At 34.5% G+C, this 19582-nt stretch overlaps 2 protein-coding genes across 2 annotated transcripts in view; both read right to left on the bottom strand.

The window, feature by feature from the left end:
• LOC102801861 (uncharacterized) overlaps window positions 1-495 on the bottom strand; it is a 63680-nt gene extending 63185 nt beyond the window's left edge. Inside the window, exon 1 of the mRNA XM_085495854.1 lies at window positions 293-495. The gene's annotated coding sequence lies outside the window, so the exon portion shown is untranslated. The remainder of the gene's footprint in view (window positions 1-292) is intronic.
• A 4583-nt stretch (window positions 496-5078) lies between these two features.
• On the bottom strand, window positions 5079-19529 carry LOC100368369 (NEDD8-conjugating enzyme UBE2F-like). The gene is made up of 6 exons (XM_002733737.4): window positions 19363-19529; window positions 16799-16941; window positions 12064-12197; window positions 8398-8468; window positions 8102-8192; window positions 5079-7999 (listed from the first exon to the last, which is right to left on the bottom strand). The coding sequence occupies exons 2-6, from the start codon at window positions 16938-16940 to the stop codon at window positions 7883-7885; spliced, it is 555 nt and encodes a 184-aa protein (XP_002733783.1). The 5' UTR covers window position 16941; window positions 19363-19529; the 3' UTR covers window positions 5079-7882.
• Between the last annotated feature and the right edge of the window lie 53 nt (window positions 19530-19582).

Genomic DNA, 19582 nt, shown 5'->3' with positions numbered 1-19582 from the left:
TATTTTGTTGTCACTTGTACTTTAGTCGGATGGATAAGTTAATGTTTTGTTATGATTTGTTCATTACAATAATTATATTGTTACAGCTGGTGACAACTTTGCTAACACATGTCTACAAACATTGTCAGTGACTGATACACCATTGCTTTTTTTAGATCTATAAATAAATTAAAAAAACAAAACAATGTATTCGCGTTTCCTGATTTTAAAATTTCGTACATAGCTATATAGACGGCATGCTCACACCCAGAAATAAACACGACACAACGGGGAGGTTCACAAGTCAACTTACCAGCCAGTCGCTCCAAGCACCGATCGCCGCTGATCGAACCACCTCGACACGGTAGCGACGAGGCCCACACTGCAAATCCACGTCCGAATAATAAATGGACACCACTGGCATTCAGTTTGAAACTGGCCAGGCGTCGAGCAAGCTGAGTCACTCCGTATATTGAACTCCGCAAGGACAGCTCAAGAACTTTGTCGTGGTGTTTCTGTCCCGCTGTCGATGCTTTAGTACATATTATGACCTGGATGTTGTTACGGAGTTTTAAGTGTTGACAAATGTTTGGAATGTCAAGAATTTTGAATAAAACACCGTAAATCGTTCGACAGTACACCGATCACAGCACCTTTCAGGTGCGTCCACTCTGTGATCTGAGTTGATTACGGTACATCATGAATATGCAGATAGTAGTCACCCACTTCGCGAAATCGGGGTCAAGGGTCACGAAACAACAATTTAATCGCAAGACCAACGGAAATCGCACGTTGTTGTGACTTTATAAAGCCTCGTCTGTAAAAAAAACACCTTGCCTTAATATTAGATTTGTATTAAAACAGTACGTATAATATTTAAAGCTGATGATTTCAACACCCTTCCGTCCCCTAGCACCTCCCACAAAATTGGATAAAAGCCACATTTTGCTCACCATATCATTTTATCAGATAAGGAATCTTGCCGTGAATGGTGAACGAAATGTTATTCGAGTCGAAGGGTAATCCCAGTTTTAATTGACTGTATCTGAACTATTTGTATACACTTTTTAAATATAACAGAATAATTATTTTCCCACGAAGGTTTACAGAATTTATACTACTATATAAATCGCGAGAATTTTTGTTATTCCTCTCATCATTTAACTCAATTGGCAGGGGTGCAGAACTATTGCGCTCATTATTGTCCTTCCTTTAGTTGTAAACTGTATTTTTTTTTAGCAAGTTTACGTTGCTTTAAGTTGTTGTTGTTGCTGTTTGTTTTTGTTTGTTTGTTTGTGTTTGTGTGTGTGTGGAATTTTTATATAATATTTGTTTCTGTAATTTTTCTCTGTATAATCCTTTTTCATAATTCTACCCTTGCATTTCTAGTGCTCAACCCCTTATACTATTTACTGAGCACTACACTACATATTTCATGGGTTCATGTTTTGTCAATAACGTATTGGTGCAACTGAGAACACATACTAGAAACCAGCAGCGTGTCGCCACGGTGCCACAAACAGACTCGGACCACGAGATTTATTTATAGGGTCAGCAAGGGGTATTTTTGTAAGCTGTAATCAATTGTTTTATTTTTGTAATTATAAAATTTAAATAAATAAAAAAACGTAAATTCGTAGACGTGGGCAAGGTGTAAAATGTAATCAACTATTTTATTCGCACTGCGCACACCATAACAAGTACCTTTCCACAAAAGCGCCCTCGGACCCGACAAAGGCATGCAGTAAAGCACAAAAACAAAACAAAAAACAATTCTTGACACGAGGGGCGCTATTCCACCAAACGAATTCTTTCAAATAACGTCACGGTGTTGAAATAATTTACATTACGATAACATTACTTTGAACATAGACAGTATAGTAGTCCTACTATACCTACTGTACTAGACAGTATAGTAGTCATACTATACTAGACAGTATAGTAGTTCTACTATACCTACTATACTAGACAGTATAGTAGGACTACTATACCTACTATACTAGACAGTATAGTAGGACTACTATACTGTCTGCTTCGAAGGAACAAGTTCCAACAAATATTGGTACGGGAACATATCTAGGTAAACTTTTGCACCAAAATTATTAGATGAAGAGCTGTTTCCCGATTGTTAGAAACTAGGTTTTCAAAAGTGGGGCGCACACTAAAATTCACAATTGTGAATCGATTCTTTCTACACTACTAACTGTTTAAAACAATGATAGACAAACAAATCCTCCAGTTATTTGTAAAGAAGAAGTTTATTACATTCCCACAGTAAGCTGGCGTACATATTCAAACAGCAATTTCCCGGAACGTGTGGGGCAAACGCGATACAATAAAGATTCACAGTAAGACACACTGTTGGACATCACTTTACCACTGTAGTATGAACATAAAAAGTAGCACAAGAAAGATTCACAGTAAGACACACTGCTGGACATCACTTTACCACTGTAGTATGAACATAAAAAGTAGCACAAGAAAGATTCACAGTAAGACACAATGTTGGACATCACTTTATCACTGCGGTATGAACATAAAAAGTAGCACAAGAAAGATTCACAGTAAGACACAATGTTGGACATCACTTTATCACTGTGGTATGAACATAAAAAGTAGCACAAAAAAGATGCACAGTAAGACACAATGTTGGACATCACTTTACCACTGTGGTATGAACATAAAAAGTAGCAAAAGAAAGATTCACAGTAAGACACACTGTTGGACATCACTTTACCACTGTAGTATGAACATAAAAAGTAGCACAAGAAAGATTCACAGTAAGACACACTGTTGGATATCACTTTACCACTGTAGTATGAACATAAAAAGTAGCAAAAGAAAGATTCACAGTAAGATACAATGTTGGACATCACTTTACCACTGTAGTATGAACATAAAAAGTAGCACAAGAAAGATTCACAGTAAGACACAATGTTGGACATCACTTTATCACTGCGGTATGAACATAAAAAGTAGCACAAGAAAGATTCACAGTAAGACACAATGTTGGACATCACTTTACCACTGTAGTATGAACATAAAAAGTAGCACAAGAAAGATTCACAGTAAGACACAATGTTGGACATCACTTTATCACTGCGGTATGAACATAAAAAGTAGCACAAGAAAGATTCACAGTAAGACACAATGTTGGACATCACTTTATCACTGTGGTATGAACATAAAAAGTAGCACAAAAAAGATTCACAGTAAGACACAATGTTGGACATCACTTTACCACTGTGGTATGAACATAAAAAGTAGCAAAAGAAAGATTCACAGTAAGACACACTGTTGGACATCACTTTACCACTGTAGTATGAACATAAAAAGTAGCACAAGAAAGATTCACAGTAAGACACACTGTTGGATATCACTTTACCACTGTAGTATGAACATAAAAAGTAGCAAAAGAAAGATTCACAGTAAGATACAATGTTGGACATCACTTTACCACTGTAGTATGAACATAAAAAGTAGCAAAAGAAAGATTCACAGTAAGATACAATGTTGGACATCACTTTACCACTGTAGTATGAACATAAAAAGTAGCACAAAAAAGATTCACAGTAAGACACAATGTTGGACATCACTTTACCACTGTAGTATGAACATAAAAAGTAGCACAAGAAAGATTCACAGTAAGACACAATGTTGGACAACACTTTACCACTGTAGCATGAACATAAAAAGTAGCAAAAGAAAGATTCACAGTAAGACACACTGTTGGATATCACTTTACCACTGTAGTATGAACATAAAAAGTAGCACAAGAAAGATTCACAGTAAGACACAATGTTGGACATCACTTTACCACTGTGGTATGAACATAAAAAGTAGCACAAGAAAGATTCACAGTAAGACACACTGTTGGATATCACTTTACCACTGTAGTATGAACATAAAAAGTAGCAAAAGAAAGATTCACAGTAAGACACAATGTTGGATATCACTTTACCACTGTGGTATGAACATAAAAAGTAGCACAAGAAAGATTCACAGTAAGACACACTGTTGGACATCACTTTACCACTGTAGTATGGACATACAAAGTATTAGTGGCTTACCAAAACACATGCACAGTACTGTTGGGCATAATGGGCAGCTCAGTGCCTTTAATCAGAAACATATGGGCTGAGAAAGAAGACACTCATATAAAAAATGGTAGAACTACAAATGCAAGAAAAGAAAAAAGATGCCCTATACAACTAATGTGTATTGTAATCAGTAAGAGATCCAGGGTGGAATGGTGGTTATCAAAAGTACAGCCTGGAAAACACATGCACAGACGACATGCACACATTAATAAACAAAAGATATTTCAAACTGTCACCTAGGGCTGTGATGGCGCTATAACACACAGTAGTAAACATACATTAGTGGCTTATCAAAACACAACACACATGCACAGTATGGTTGGGCAGTTCAGCCAGGAAATGTATGTTGAGGAGCAGCATGTGAAAAGGCACATCTTCCATATGTTTTCAATTTATATTTTGTGGTGCAAAGAAGGTTCTTATTGGAAGAATGAATCGTACAACCAGGTGTATATAAATGAAGAAGATCAGTTAGGTAGTTTGGAACAAGGCTGTTCAAAGCTTCAAACATTAACAGAAGAATTTTGTACTCAATTCTGTGATGAACAGGAAGCCAAAGCATTTTTTGTAGAACTGGGATTATATGCTTAGATTTTCTAGTACGAGAGATGATTCTAGCAGCAGTGTTTTGGGTTCTTTGAAGTAGATTAATGCTATTTTCTTGAAGTCCAAATAAAAATGAGTTCCCATCATCAAGTTTGGCAGAGAGTATTGCATGAATTAAAGTGTTTCCAGTAAATACTGATGCTGAAAAAAGAATGCTGAACAAAAAATGACTGCTATCATAAGTTAACAGATTGTTAGAACAATAGGCAGACCAAAATTTGTGTATAAGGGGTATTTTGTAAATACGAATCATGGGACATATTGCTTGGGTCATGCATTGCTTGATTCCATTAACACTGTTTACAAGCATTCAAATATGTGAAAGCTACAGTAACTGTGGAGTCTAATAGACTCAGGTACACCAACACACTTATCCATTTAAACACATACAAATTTCAATGCGAAAGTTTGACTTTTATTGCACCCATCACTCATGCTATATATATTAATAATTACTATGTGAATAGTCTACAATATATAACAGATAATATTAGATATATAATGTACAACTCTAATCCTAGTTATACATCTAGTAAGGCTAAGTTCCAAGAACAGAAAATTGCAAAAATAGAACATGGTAACACGCGCACATCAGAAATGAAAACCAATTTTTATAAAATTTACAACTGATAAGATGCATCTAGGACATGCATCTACAGTGTTTAAAAATAAATCTTTGTCAAAGTGTAACCTTCATTTCTACTCCTTACCGCCCCCACTCATGAGTCTTGCACTGTTTATCTTATCACCCTCTTGTGAACTGTTGGCACCTTGCATAAAATAGTTTTCTGTCCTATCTGTGCATTTTAATTAGGTAATTTGCATATCATTTCACTGCCAAGTCAACGTTTGCTGTCTTCCACAAAGTACCTATGTTCTCTATCAATAGCATCAGCTCTTACATAAATGAATGGTGTTTGTATATAGCCAATGCAAGTCTAATGTTCAAGAACACAAAAAATGCAATTTTCTATCTAATTTGTACTTCTATTAGAGATGTACTTCTAATGAAGCAGATACAGTAGACTCATTCAACATCTGCTAGTAGATCAAAATCTATAAATAGAATCAAATTTTGTCTTGGTAGTTCAAAGGTTAGGTTGACCAACAAGGAACAGCCCACTGTTGGCATACATTCAACCTTGCAGTGAAAGGCTCATTCATATCCCTAATAGTGGCTTGTCATTGTGATTTTATGACAATCTCAGTCGATAGAACTAACGAGCAAACTTTAGCTCACCACTTGAACGTCTGACATGAACAAATTTGTATTTAAGCCTTCTTCAGTACTCTAACTTGAAGATAAACAATGGTGAAGGTGATGTTGCCAATTCCTTGGGTAATAAATGACATTGACATAAATTATTGACAGAAAATAAATGCAAATAAAATACTTAATTTGTTTTTTGGTGCACCAAACTAAATTGTATTTTCTATATTAGTAGCACATCTCCAAGACAAGTGCATGTGGAAGCAGACTTTTATAAGTACCGGGTATATAAATACCTTGAACAGAGAGCTAAAATGGATGACTCCAGTGATTCTTAGAGTGATCACAAATCATATACAGGCTAATATCATTAGCCAACATGACATATACAAGTCTACAACAATCAGCCTGCATAGAAAATGATATATTTTTAGCAACAAACTGCAACTTCAGATTACTTTAGAAGATATAAAAATGTTGCACATACTGCACCAAACATGCCATCAGAGCATTAATGTCCCAAGTATTAAAACTCAACAAAAACAATACATTTTCTCTCTATTACTTTAACCAACACATCTTTTCCATGGATGAGTTACAGTGGCTGCCAATAAAATCTGACCATATATTTGATAAATTGAATAGACGCATTGCAGTCAACTGACAGTGAAAATAAGATACCACCTAGATTGTAGCCAATTGACAAGTATGATTTATCATAACGTTTTTTACTCCTATTTTACCTGAGAAATATTGGTAATGTAATTAAACAAATTATTGATATGAGAGGTAGGAAAATAAAATCTTGAATTTGATGGGAAATGAATATGTAGATTTTGTTATTATGTGCCTATGGTTGGCTATGGGAGTTGCTGACAAAAGGAAATGTTCATACGTTGTAGCAGATAAATAATAGAATGAGACAAGTCTGGTTGTAAAAGAAATAGGTGGCAAATACAAAAATTTTAAAGAACTACAGAAAATTGTGGTAGTTGGCTACCATTAAAACTTACAAGTTTTCCTTGACTTTCACCTTATGGTTTTATTTTTTGCTGTTGCTCACAAAATCCAGAAAAAAAATTTATGGTTACCAAACTACTTCTCACAAAAAAATTGTATCAAACACCCTTGATTTTATAGCCATTGATCATTAGTAAAAAAATCATATCTCAAAATTTTCTTGAATATGGTTTGAAAATCACACATAGTTGTAAGATGGGTTTTTTCTTGAGGTTTTACCAAATCGTTGGAAAATTTTGACAAATACTATTTCCTAATACAAAATACAAATTTCTATGGAAACAGTTCCGATTTGTGTATGTTGCAGACCATTTTTCTCCCAAAAGATATTTCATAATGAATAAAAAAAGCCACTTTTCCATACTTTTGAAACAAAAAATATATCTTGTTTGCTCTTATTTAATAAGTTGAATACCCATGAAACACCATAAGCAAATGTTCACGTTATTCACACAACGCAATCTACTTTTCTCAAATGTGGTACATGTGTACTTCAGGGCTGTACTAAATTGGCAGTACTGAGCACGTTACTGCACATATATGCAATCCATTATGGGAGAGACCATCCCATTGCATATAATGGAAAGTATTCACATTGGGAACACTCTAAATTATATGTCCATTTTAACAAAATTCATATTCAATTCATTCACATTCAAAATTCATCCCATGGCACTTCAAATTTGGAAATAATTATAAATTATACAAAAGATAAAGAAATTTTGGTCTTTCAAACTCACGTTTCATGAAAAAATGTTTGGTAACCCTAATCTTTTCTCAATTTTGGTATTCTAATAACATTAACTCATAATAGATGTTATAATCTTCAATTCCATTCAAAAGTCATTAAGAGAATGAATTTTAGTAGCGGTCACTGTAACACATTTTGAACAATGACTTTCCATCACTGCATACGCAAGAAGACTGATAAAATACCCATAATCCTTCACACCAAAATAAAATAGCATCATCTTTGTGCAAATCGCCTGACATATTCATTAACTTTAGCTTTAAAACCAGCTCTGTCTCTATAAAAATGTTCTGCAGCATCAATGTTTAAAGGATCATCAAAATTAAGAAGGTCCTGGAAAAAAAGGAAGACATATCAACAAATTAGAGAGGAAAGTCTTTGACTAACAGCATTGTGACTTCTTTGAGTTTAGACATTTCTATTAATGACACTAACCAAGAAAAGAGAATTGAGACCCCATATGATATCTTTTAATTTTCTTGCAGGTGACCAACCAGTACCATCTAAAGAGTGTTCCCTAAGTAAACTGGAAAATAACAAAAACATAAGGTTAATGTAGCAAGCAGAGAAAATCCAATTGGGTTTGTGGCACACACACTCAGGGAAGGGGTAGACCCATTAAGTCTGTGGTACATGAACCCAGGGTAGGGGTGGACCCATTGAGTCTGTGGCACACATACCCAGGGTAGGGGTAGACTCATTGAGTTTCAGAGCAACAACTTTTAACTTACCTTAAGCATATATCACCATTTTCTGCAATATTCGGATGCCATATTTTAGTTTTACATTTGACTTTTGGTGGCTGTAATATAAAGATTAGGTAGATATCACAAAATGCACACCAGTGTAAAACATGGAAGACTTTTGGTGGTTGTAATATAACGGTTAGATGGACATCACAAAATGAACACCAGTGTAAAACATGGAGAACTTTTGGTGGTTGTAATATAATGGTTAGATGGATATCACAAAATGCACACCAGTGTAAAACATGGAAGACTTTTGGTGGTTGTAATATAACGGTTAGATGGATATCACAAAATGTACACCAGTGTAAAACAGGGAAGACTTTTGGTGGTTGTAATATAACGGTTAGATGGATATCACAAAATGCACACCAGTGTAAAACATGGAGAACTTTTGGTGGTTGTAATATAATAGTTAGATGGATATCACAAAATGGACACCAGTGTAAAACAGGGAAGACTTTTGGTGGTTGTAATATAATGGTTAGATGGATATCACAAAATGCACACCAGTGTAAAACAGGGAAGACTTTTGGTGGTTGTAATATAATGGTTAGATGGATATCACAAAATGCACACCAGTGTAAAACAGGGAGAACTTTTGGTGGTTGAAATATAACGGTTAGATGGATATCACAAAATGCACACCAGTGTAAAACAGGGAAGACTTTTGGTGGTTGTAATATAACGGTTAGATGGATATCACAAAATGCACACCAGTGTAAAACATGGAGAACTTTTGGTGGTTGTAATATAATGGTTAGATGGATATCACAAAATGGACACCAGTGTAAAACAGGGAAGACTTTTGGTGGTTGTAATATAACGGTTAGATGGATATCACAAAATGCACACCAGTGTAAAACATGGAGAACTTTTGGTGGTTGTAATATAACGGTTAGATGGATATCACAAAATGCACACCAGTGTAAAACAGGGAAGACTTTTGGTGGTTGTAATATAATGGTTAGATGGATATCACAAAATGCACACCAGTGTAAAACAGGGAAGACTTTTGGTGGTTGTAATATAATGGTTAGATGGATATCACAAAATGCACACCAGTGTAAAACAGGGAAGACTTTTGGTGGTTGTAATATAACGGTTAGATGGATATCACAAAATGCACACCAGTGTAAAACATGGAGAACTTTTGGTGGTTGTAATATAATGGTTAGATGGATATCACAAAATGCACACCAGTGTAAAACATGGAGAACTTTTGGTGGTTGTAATATAATGGTTAGATGGATATCACAAAATGGACACCAGTGTAAAACAGGGAAGACTTTTGGTGGTTGTAATATAACGGTTAGATGGAAATCACAAAATGCACACCAGTGTCAAACAGGGAAGACTTTTGGTGGTTGTAATATAATGGTTAGATGGATATCACAAAATGCACACCAGTGTAAAACAGGGAAGATTTTTGGTGGTTGTAATATAATGGTTAGATGGATATCACAAAATGCACACCAGTGTAAAACAGGGAAGACTTTTGGTGGTTGTAATATAATGGTTAGATGGATATCACAAAATGCACACCAGTGTAAAACAGGGAAGACTTTTGGTGGTTGTAATATAACGGTTAGATGGATATCACAAAATGCACACCAGTGTAAAACATGGAAAACTTTTGGTGGTTGTAATATAATGGTTAGATGGATATCACAAAATGCACACCAGTGTAAAACATGGAGAACTTTTGGTGGTTGTAATATAATGGTTAGATGGATATCACAAAATGGACACCAGTGTAAAACAGGGAAGACTTTTGGTGGTTGTAATATAACGGTTAGATGGAAATCACAAAATGCACACCAGTGTCAAACAGGGAAGACTTTTGGTGGTTGTAATATAATGGTTAGATGGATATCACAAAATGCACACCAGTGTAAAACATGGAGAACTTTTGGTGGTTGTAATATAATGGTTAGATGGATATCACAAAATGGACACCAGTGTAAAACAGGGAAGACTTTTGGTGGTTGTAATATAACGGTTAGATGGAAATCACAAAATGCACACCAGTGTCAAACAGGGAAGACTTTTGGTGGTTGTAATATAATGGTTAGATGGATATCACAAAATGCACACCAGTGTAAAACATGGAGAACTTTTGGTGGTTGTAATATAATGGTTAGATGGATATCACAAAATGGACACCAGTGTAAAACAGGGAAGACTTTTGGTGGTTGTAATATAACGGTTAGATGGAAATCACAAAATGCACACCAGTGTAAAACAGGGAAGACTTTTGGTGGTTGTAATATAACGGTTAGATGGATATCACAAAATGCACACCAGTGTAAAACAGGGAATACTTTTGGTGGTTGTAATATAACGGTTAGATGGATATCACAAAATGCACACCAGTGTAAAACAGGGAAGACTTTTGGTGGTTGTAATATAACGGTTAGATGGATATCACAAAATGCACACCAGTGTAAAACAGGGAAGACTTTTGGTGGTTGTAATATAACGGTTAGATGGATATCACAAAATGCACACCAGTGTAAAACAGGGAAGACTTTTGGTGGTTGTAATATAATGGTTAGATGGAAATCACAAAATGCACACCAGTGTAAAACAGGGAAGACTTTTGGTGGTGGTAATATAATGGTTAGATGGATATCACAAAATGGACACCAGTGTAAAACAGGGAAGACTTTTGGTGGTTGTAATATAATGGTTAGATGGATATCACAAAATGCACACCAGTGTAAAACAGGGAAGACTTTTGGTGGTTGTAATATAATGGTTAGATGGATATCACAAAATGTACACCAGTGTAAAACAGGGAAGACTTTTGGTGGTTGTAATATAACGGTTAGATGGATATCACAAAATGCACACCAGTGTAAAACAGGGAAGACTTTTGGTGGTTGTAATATAATGGTTAGATGGATATCACAAAATGGACACCAGTGTAAAACAGGGAAGACTTTTGGTGGTTGTAATATAACGGTTAGATGGAAATCACAAAATGCACACCAGTGTAAAACAGGGAAGACTTTTGGTGGTTGTAATATAACGGTTAGATGGAAATCACAAAATGCACACCAGTGTAAAACAGGGAAGACTTTTGGTGGTTGTAATATAACGGTTAGATGGATATCACAAAATGCACACAAAACTATAATTATTTCTTGATTACCACTATTCTGTCCTTAGTATGGAAAAGCAACATTCTAGAAAGCTCCCTTGGTTACTACATTACTGAGTATGTACACTGTATGTACATTTTCTATGGTAGGCAGAGGTTTTTCAAGAAAAAATGAACAAGAGGGAGCACACACAGGCGAGGGAGTTGAGGGAGAGTAGCTAGCACAGAAACAACATGGCGGATCAACCTGAAAACGCCATATCGGAAAGTATCTATCGCCATTGAAATATTTTGAGGGTAATTTTAGTGTATTTGGTGTCCAGACACATTGTCAGCTGGTGTTGCTAGGAAGTTTTCATGGAGAAAAATATATTTGAGAATGATTTCCTGTCGTATGACAGCACGGAAGTGCGCGGCTCAAGAAATATATTTATGACTTCAAAATTCCATCAGTAATTTGGTAAGAAGGTGCCAGCAGAGAGTATCAGGGCGCTGCGCCCCTGTTCCCTGATTTAGAAAAACCCCTGGGAGGTATTCAGACTCACCAGCATGTTGTATTCTTCTGGTACCTCTATTTGGAAATGAAATATCCCTCCTGCCCAGTAACCATCTTCTGGCACAATTTTCAACATGAAAGATGATAACTTATTCACATCTTCAAAGTGAACCTTACAGCTGTCTGAAATGATTCACACATTATCAGTAAAGATGTCTATATGTATTATTACCACTAGGTAATGCTGTAACCCTAACACATGGGTTTGGGAAAAGCAACGGAAATTAAAGCCATTTGTTATCATTCAATCTAATAAATAGGTCACGTAATTTTATAACTACACTTTTTCACCATAATGAAAACACACAAAATTTATCATAGTAAAATATTCAAAAATTTTTCATTTTCATGGATGTTTCACCAGTGTTTTGTTAGCGATTGTATATATATAACTTAGAACAAAAGCAAAGGAAATCTCATCATTTGCTACAATGGTAGCTAACTATTTTCATTTTCTCACTTCTCACAAATTTGTTTAAGGTTCGTAGATATACAGAAATAAGAAACTGGATCAATGTCACATATAATAAACTAAAAGAGACAATAATGATAAGGAATGACTTCTGCTGAGGATAAATATCCATGGCACCGTGGTATAATGAAAATGCAATTATTAAACATGTGTAGTAAAGTCAAGGAACAAATGAAAATCCAGGGGTTGAAGAATATGGGATTTTTCCACTGGTCCAGGACTAGTGATAAGAAAATTGTCACTAGTTCGTGTAATAATTTCACTGGTCCTGAATTGATGTTTTAACATTATTTTTTTATTTTCTAAAAGCATATTTCCTTTTTAATACATGTACATGAGTAAGTTACTTTTCTGATACAATCTCAGGTAATGGAGCATGTTCATCAGTTTTAGGTTGAGGTAACTTATGTCCTGATATATGCCTTGAAGTTGATGAAGATAACAACCATTCAACAATTGCTGGGTCAGGATTATAATCAGCTAAATCTGGTCCTTCGGACATAACAAATAATTGGTTCTGAAAGTTGTATAAAGTCTAGTTCTGAGTTCAGTTTTTACAGCCAAAACAAGGTCAGCTTGGACGTTCAGTTGCGAGACATAACAAAAAAAACGCAGGGAGTGATACATTTCGAAAATAAAAATACAAAATAAACGCAATCAGAGGCACCGACCACGCGCATTGGAAATAAATAGAATGCGTTGTGACACAGTCTTACCAGCGTCTTTCACTCACGCAATATAATTATGATGTTTCCCAACGCACTTATATTTAATACATTGACAAAAAACACCACAAGAAAAATGTAAATCAGGCTTGTAATTACTAGTAACTCAACTTGAACGCAATATTCATCACTGTAAAAGTGGATAAATTCAAACCAGCCAGCTCATGACCGGAGACGTCCGGTCGTCTTTGTTGATAACTCGTCAATTCAACACAATCCTGGTGGTAAACTGTTTAGCTGATTTTTCAAAAGATGGATATTCAATTTATATTCATCCTAACTTATTCTGAAATTTGAGACAATGTTAAAAAAATCCTGTACAGGGATATGTCTGATGTCAACTAATAATATGCAATTATCCAGGCAATATTAGAAATTATTGCTGATCATGGGAAGTTGGATACTTGAGCGTGTAGTTCCCGGGCGTGTAGTAGACGAGCATAATCTTACTGTCACATGTTTTTCGTCTTAGCCTTCTCTTTTCGTCTTAACCGGCACATTCTACTTCATTGAATGTTTAGTTTAATAATTGATAAACATATATTCAATGTGAGACTGTTGCTTTAAAGTTGTGTTAATAAAAGATGATTTAAACTTGTCCTTCCGTTGCCAACGTATTCAATATACGGAAATAGCATGTGTGTGCGTTTGCGTGAGTGAAAGATGCAGGCGAATTTTCTCGTCACAACGCGTTCTATTTATTTCCAACGCGCGTGGTTGGCGCCTTTGATTGCGTTTATTTTGTTCTTTCATTTGCGAAATCTATCACTGGCATCGTTTATTTTGTCATGTCTCACAACTGAATGTCCAAGCTGACTTTGTTTTGGCTGTATAACATTCACTTTAGAAAAACCTCTCTCACAAGCACTAGTACTAGGTGATACTGTCAACATATATTCCAATAATTTCTTGACTGGTGCACTAATAACATCATTTGCACTCTGTAGGATTATTGAGTATACATCTAAAAGTGTCTGTGACCTGTGTGTTTTACAATAAAACTTCAAGTTAAACCAATCATTAATTATTGTCTCTCTTTCTGATTCACTGAAATATGACTTGACCACTGTATTGTTCACGAGTTCATGAATATCTTCATTGCCATATGTAGCCAATTCTTGTTTATCCATAGGCCACTGATGAAAGTTCAAGCACAACAACTGTTTAAATGGTGGTTCATTAAGTTCAATAAATCTGTTGTTTATATATTTAGTGGTTTTGTCAATCAGTTTTTCAAAAACTGTTGTATTATATTCAGCTGGTAATAAAATACCTTTAATAGCAATATCCCAAAAAGTTTTTGGTTTATAGCAATCGATAAAATCTTTCATATTCGTACCAGGAACAGTTTTCAGAGCATTTAACTTCATAATAGTTTGCTTAATTTTATCAGGAATTTCAATAACTAATCAAATAAAACTTAGAAAGAACTCCCATGTGCTGAGAGTATTGGAGACACATTAAATATAATTAAAAATTACTTGTCAGAGATAGTGATAGTGATGGAAAAGCCAAAAACTAATAATGCAAATCAGAAAATTAATATGAACAGATTTTAATGGAAAACTAATGAGGTCTGCGCAATGTAACAGACCATCTATGTACCACGTTTTATTGAAATGTGATTGGAACCAAAAAAAATTATAAATTATTATGCTAATTAGGGAATTAATATAAACAGATTTTAACCCCAAACTAATCAGGTTTGTACATTGTCCTAGAGCATCTTTGCACTGAGTTTCATTGAAATGGAATAATTAGTACTTTAGATATCAGTGTGATAGCTTAAAAGTGGTTAATTATGTAAATTAGTAATTAATATGTACAGATTTTAACCCACAGTTGTCTATTGTCCTACAGCATCCATGTACAAAGTTTCATTGAAATGTGATGATTAGTACTTGAGAAATCAGTGTGAAAATTAATTAATTATGCAAATTGGGTAATTAATATACACAATTATTTACCCTAAAACTAATCAGGTCTCTTGATAGTCCTAAAGTATCTATGTACCACGTTTCATTGCAATGTGATAATTAGTACTTGAGATATCTGTGGAAAAGCTGAAAATTAACTAATTATGCAAATTAGGTAATTAATATGCACAAATATTTATCCCAAAACAATCAATCTCTGCATAGTCCTTGAGTATCTATTTACCAAGTTTCATTGAAATGTAATGCTTACTATTTGAAACATCAAAAGCTGAAAATTAATTAATTATGCAAATTAGGTAATTAATATGCACAAATATTTATCCCAAAACAATCAATCTCTGCATAGTCCTTGAGTATCTACATGTATGTACCACGTTTTATTGAAATGTAATGTTTACTACTTGAAACATCAAAAGCTGAAAATTAATTAATTATGCAAATTAGGTAATTAATATGCACAAATATTTATCCCAAAACAATCAATCTCTGCATAGTCCTTGAGTATCTACATGTATGTACCACGTTTTATTGAAATGTAATGTTTACTACTTGAAACATCAAAAGCTGAAAATTAATTAATTATGCAAATTAGGTAATTAATATGCACTGACATTACCTTAAAAACTATCAGGTCTGTGCAGTGTCATATGATTAGTGATGATTAGTACTTGAGATATCAGTGGAAAAATCGAAAATTGACTAATCATTATGCAAATTAGGTAATTAGTAATTAGGTAATTTTTACCAAAAACTAATCAAAACCAAGCATTAGTTCAGAGCATCCATGTACCAAGTTTCATCAAAATCCAATAAGTGGTTCTTTAGATATCAATGCAACAGCTAAAAATTAGCTTATTATCATGCAAATTAATATGCATGAAATTTTACCAAAACCTAATCAAATCTGCGCATTAGCCCTAAGCATCCATGCACCAAGTTTCATCAAAAACTGATGTATGGTTCTTGAGATATCAGTGGAACAGACGGACACACATACACACACACACACATACATACAGACACACTAAACCCAAAATCAAACTGTTACTCATGGCTGCTGTACACAAATATCAGAACTGTTTTTAGATTAAATTGTTATATACAGACACCACTATTATTTGTTATCGATAAAATCAATGGTCCGACGGACTATTAGTGCTTTTAATCCGGAGGTCCGACTAAGAAATTGACGAGTCCCGGACCTTTTGTAGTAGTTAATACATGCATATTTATGGTTATAGTGACACATTGGCAGTATTTTCATGCAATGTTGATGTTAATCTATTAGGAGATACATTGCAGTAACCACAAAATAACCTTATAATTATACATTTTCCAAATCTAACTGCTCTGTATGTGAAGCCCAGAACTGAACAAGCTGGTAAAAATTAGTGCAACTTTCTCTGTTATGAACTTCAATTTCAAACATGTGCGCCATCGTGGAAATACCACATATCATTCCATATTTGGGGGATACAGAGTATGATGTATAATTATAATTATTGACAAGACTGACAATCATACTACTGGTAATTTGATTTACTTTCACACACACATGTCCACAGTGACAGGCATCTTGATAATACTAACCTGGTAAATCCATCTCTAGTTCTTGAACTTCTTTTGTCAATAATTTATCTCGTATTGAAACCCTCCTTCCATCATCTACAGCAGGATATTTAGGTTGTTTCTTCTCTGCATCTTGTTTTAATTTTTTGGATAATGTGATCATTCTGGAATAAACAAAATCAGAGGTCTGAAGAATGCAAGGTTGATGTTTTTCGTCAAGACAACAATTTCAGTCTTAGTACATTTTACCTGTGAGATAAGGTTTAAATGGTTGTTCTAGGTTTTTTTGATAAAGTTAGTAATCTTACCTAAAAAAGTAAATAAAAGATACCGATAATCCATTATTCAGTTAATTTTTTTATTTGGTGACTGCTTATTTCCGATGGTCAGGGGAATAAAAATATCAAGTTTTTACTAACCCCTAGCTAAATGGGGTAGTTGCAAATTTCTGAATTTTGACACCAGGTAAATACAGCTTTACCAGATTTCATGAAGGCATGAAATATTTATAAATTCTATGGCAATTAAAAACTTGACCAATCACAAGCCTTGGAGGATAATACCGCCTATATCAAACTCTACTACCATTAACCTTTAATTAGTCTCTTCTTTGAAACTTGCTCTCATTCTCAATTTACAGCGGCTCTGACAATCAATCTGACAGTTAGTTTACATTGTTTTAGACTTAACGGTGCCACTCGACAAATTCACTATTTCATGGGGAGATCAACTTCATGGTGAGTATTCAATAACTATTTTTCATTTCTTGTTTATTAAACTTGTATGTAATTCAAGAAATATTAAAACATTCCATAATAACATGATTGCACTTTAATCTCATCTAGTATGATAATGAAATGATTTCATTGTGGAAATTAAACTGATCATGACATTCGCTATCTCTCTATCAATGTCACTTTGAAAGTTGCAATATCCATAGCAAAGTTGCTAGCATTTCTTGTTTTGACTTTACCTTCAACAGTTGAAAAGTAAACAATTATTTGCATATCAAAAGTTCCACTATGTTTGATTAAAAGTAGAGCGTAAATTCTTTTGCTAAAAATGTGACTTTATTTTGCATTCAAATTTGTACATCCTATTTGTTGAAATTGATTTTGTCCACTCATGTTTTTGAAGCCAAGAAGTTTTCAACTTAGTTTTTAATATGTTGTGGAAAGTTGTAATCAGCATAACATGGGTCTATTGACTTGTTTATAACTGACTGTCGTCCTTGTTTATAACTGAATTTAAAAGTCTAATTCACACAGGGCTGTGCGACTTTCCTTGACAAGAGATACAAATTTGGCATAACTCAGTTGATCTGTGTAAATATTGCGAGATTTTCCAATAAATCTGAAAAATTTACATGAGCAATATAGATTTTGTTGAACTCAATAATGACAGATTACCACAGAAACTTATATTGTTGATATACAGGTGATTTGAATATTGACCAGACTATTCAAACAATGTTTCATAATAATTAGCCAACATGACGGTCAGTGATTGAAGACACTTTGCAAAGACTTGAAGGATTCACAGTCAATTCGTCCCAATTAACATTCGTCCCACAAGTTGATTCATTCTCACATTCATCTCATTTCACATTCGGCCCATTTTTTTGGTCAGCATTACGATCTTGGTCAGGGTGATGTAGATTTTTATGTTTGTGTGCAAGGAGTTGAAATCGACATTTGGTGTGTGCTATGTCTAGACAGTTTGTGTTGTGGGTTGGACCAATTGTATATAGTTACTGACATGCTTGCTATATAACTCTAATAACACTTTCTGATAAGCTCAGTGGAATACATGTGAACCGTTGAAAAAAACGTCATAAAAACAATTACAAAATAATAAAAATATATCGCGTTATTTTTATTTATTTTTTACAGAACATTAATCAATTACAGTATAATCTTGAAATATGAATATATCCTTGGTTTGAGGATCAACGGGATAACGTACTGCAAAATGTGGTACAATAAGCAACTGGGATTTTGTGCCTACTGGGCAAGTTAGTAGTGGGCTAATATTAAACCTGACGAATCGACTTGAGAAACAAATCAACTTTTTGGCAAATAAACTTGTGGGATAAATTCGACTTGGAACGCAAGTGATTTGGGACGAATCAACCCCCCCCCCCCCCTACTGAAGGTATGGTTTATAACAGCCAATCAGAGGATGTTCTTTGTATTGAATGAAGCGCAATGATCTTTCGGGATAAAGACATTAGGAACATTTATCATAGTCCATGAAACAAATTTACGCCGTCATGAAAGCCGGTGAATAGTTTCAGATTCTTGTAAAATTATAAGTTTGGAAATAAAAGTAGTCTGCGCCTGAACTGCGAGTATAGACCTGTCATGGATCTGGAACTGCTCAATACTACAATTCGATATCTAGCCCAGTTAATTTAGCTTACCGAAATTACATTCATAAATCTTCAGCAACTACTCTACTTGGAAAAGTGTGAAGAACGTGACGGGTTTGCAACTACATTCTACAGACAGCATAAACAGTGAATAACAGAGTGGTCATTACACTGTCGACTAAAACAAATCAGACGTACGTCCTTAAAATCTTACCTGTAAAAAATAAGTGTCGCGCTCGACGAGGAAAATATGTACCATATAATATGTGTAGATACAATCACATCATCGTTTATGAAATTTGATACAGCCTAACAAAATATCGAATAACGACCGGAAGGCAAGCGAATTCTCGAGAGCGGAAGTAATCATTAGTGAAGGTTGAGGTATCTCCTCGTTCACAACTTAAATATTTTTACTAGAAAATTATTGTCAA

This window comes from Saccoglossus kowalevskii, chromosome 22 (genome assembly GCF_978046115.1).
Source record: "Saccoglossus kowalevskii chromosome 22, keSacKowa6.1, whole genome shotgun sequence".
NCBI lineage: Eukaryota > Metazoa > Hemichordata > Enteropneusta > Harrimaniidae > Saccoglossus > Saccoglossus kowalevskii.
Note: the sequence above shows the minus strand (reverse complement) of the source record. Positions and strands in the feature narration are given on the sequence as shown.

What these genes read in the sequence shown, in the direction of transcription:
- LOC100368369 (XM_002733737.4), bottom strand. Translation starts at nt 16,940, where the DNA reads ATGATCACATTATCCAAAAAATTAAAACAAGATGCAGAGAAGAAACAA. An exon ending in ACTAGAGATGGATTTACCAG is followed by an intron (nt 12,198 to 16,798) that starts GTTAGTATTATC and finishes GAATCATTTCAG; the next exon opens with ACAGCTGTAAGGTTCACTTT. An exon ending in GTCTCAATTCTCTTTTCTTG is followed by an intron (nt 8,000 to 8,101) that starts GTTAGTGTCATT and finishes CTTTTTTTCCAG; the next exon opens with GACCTTCTTAATTTTGATGA.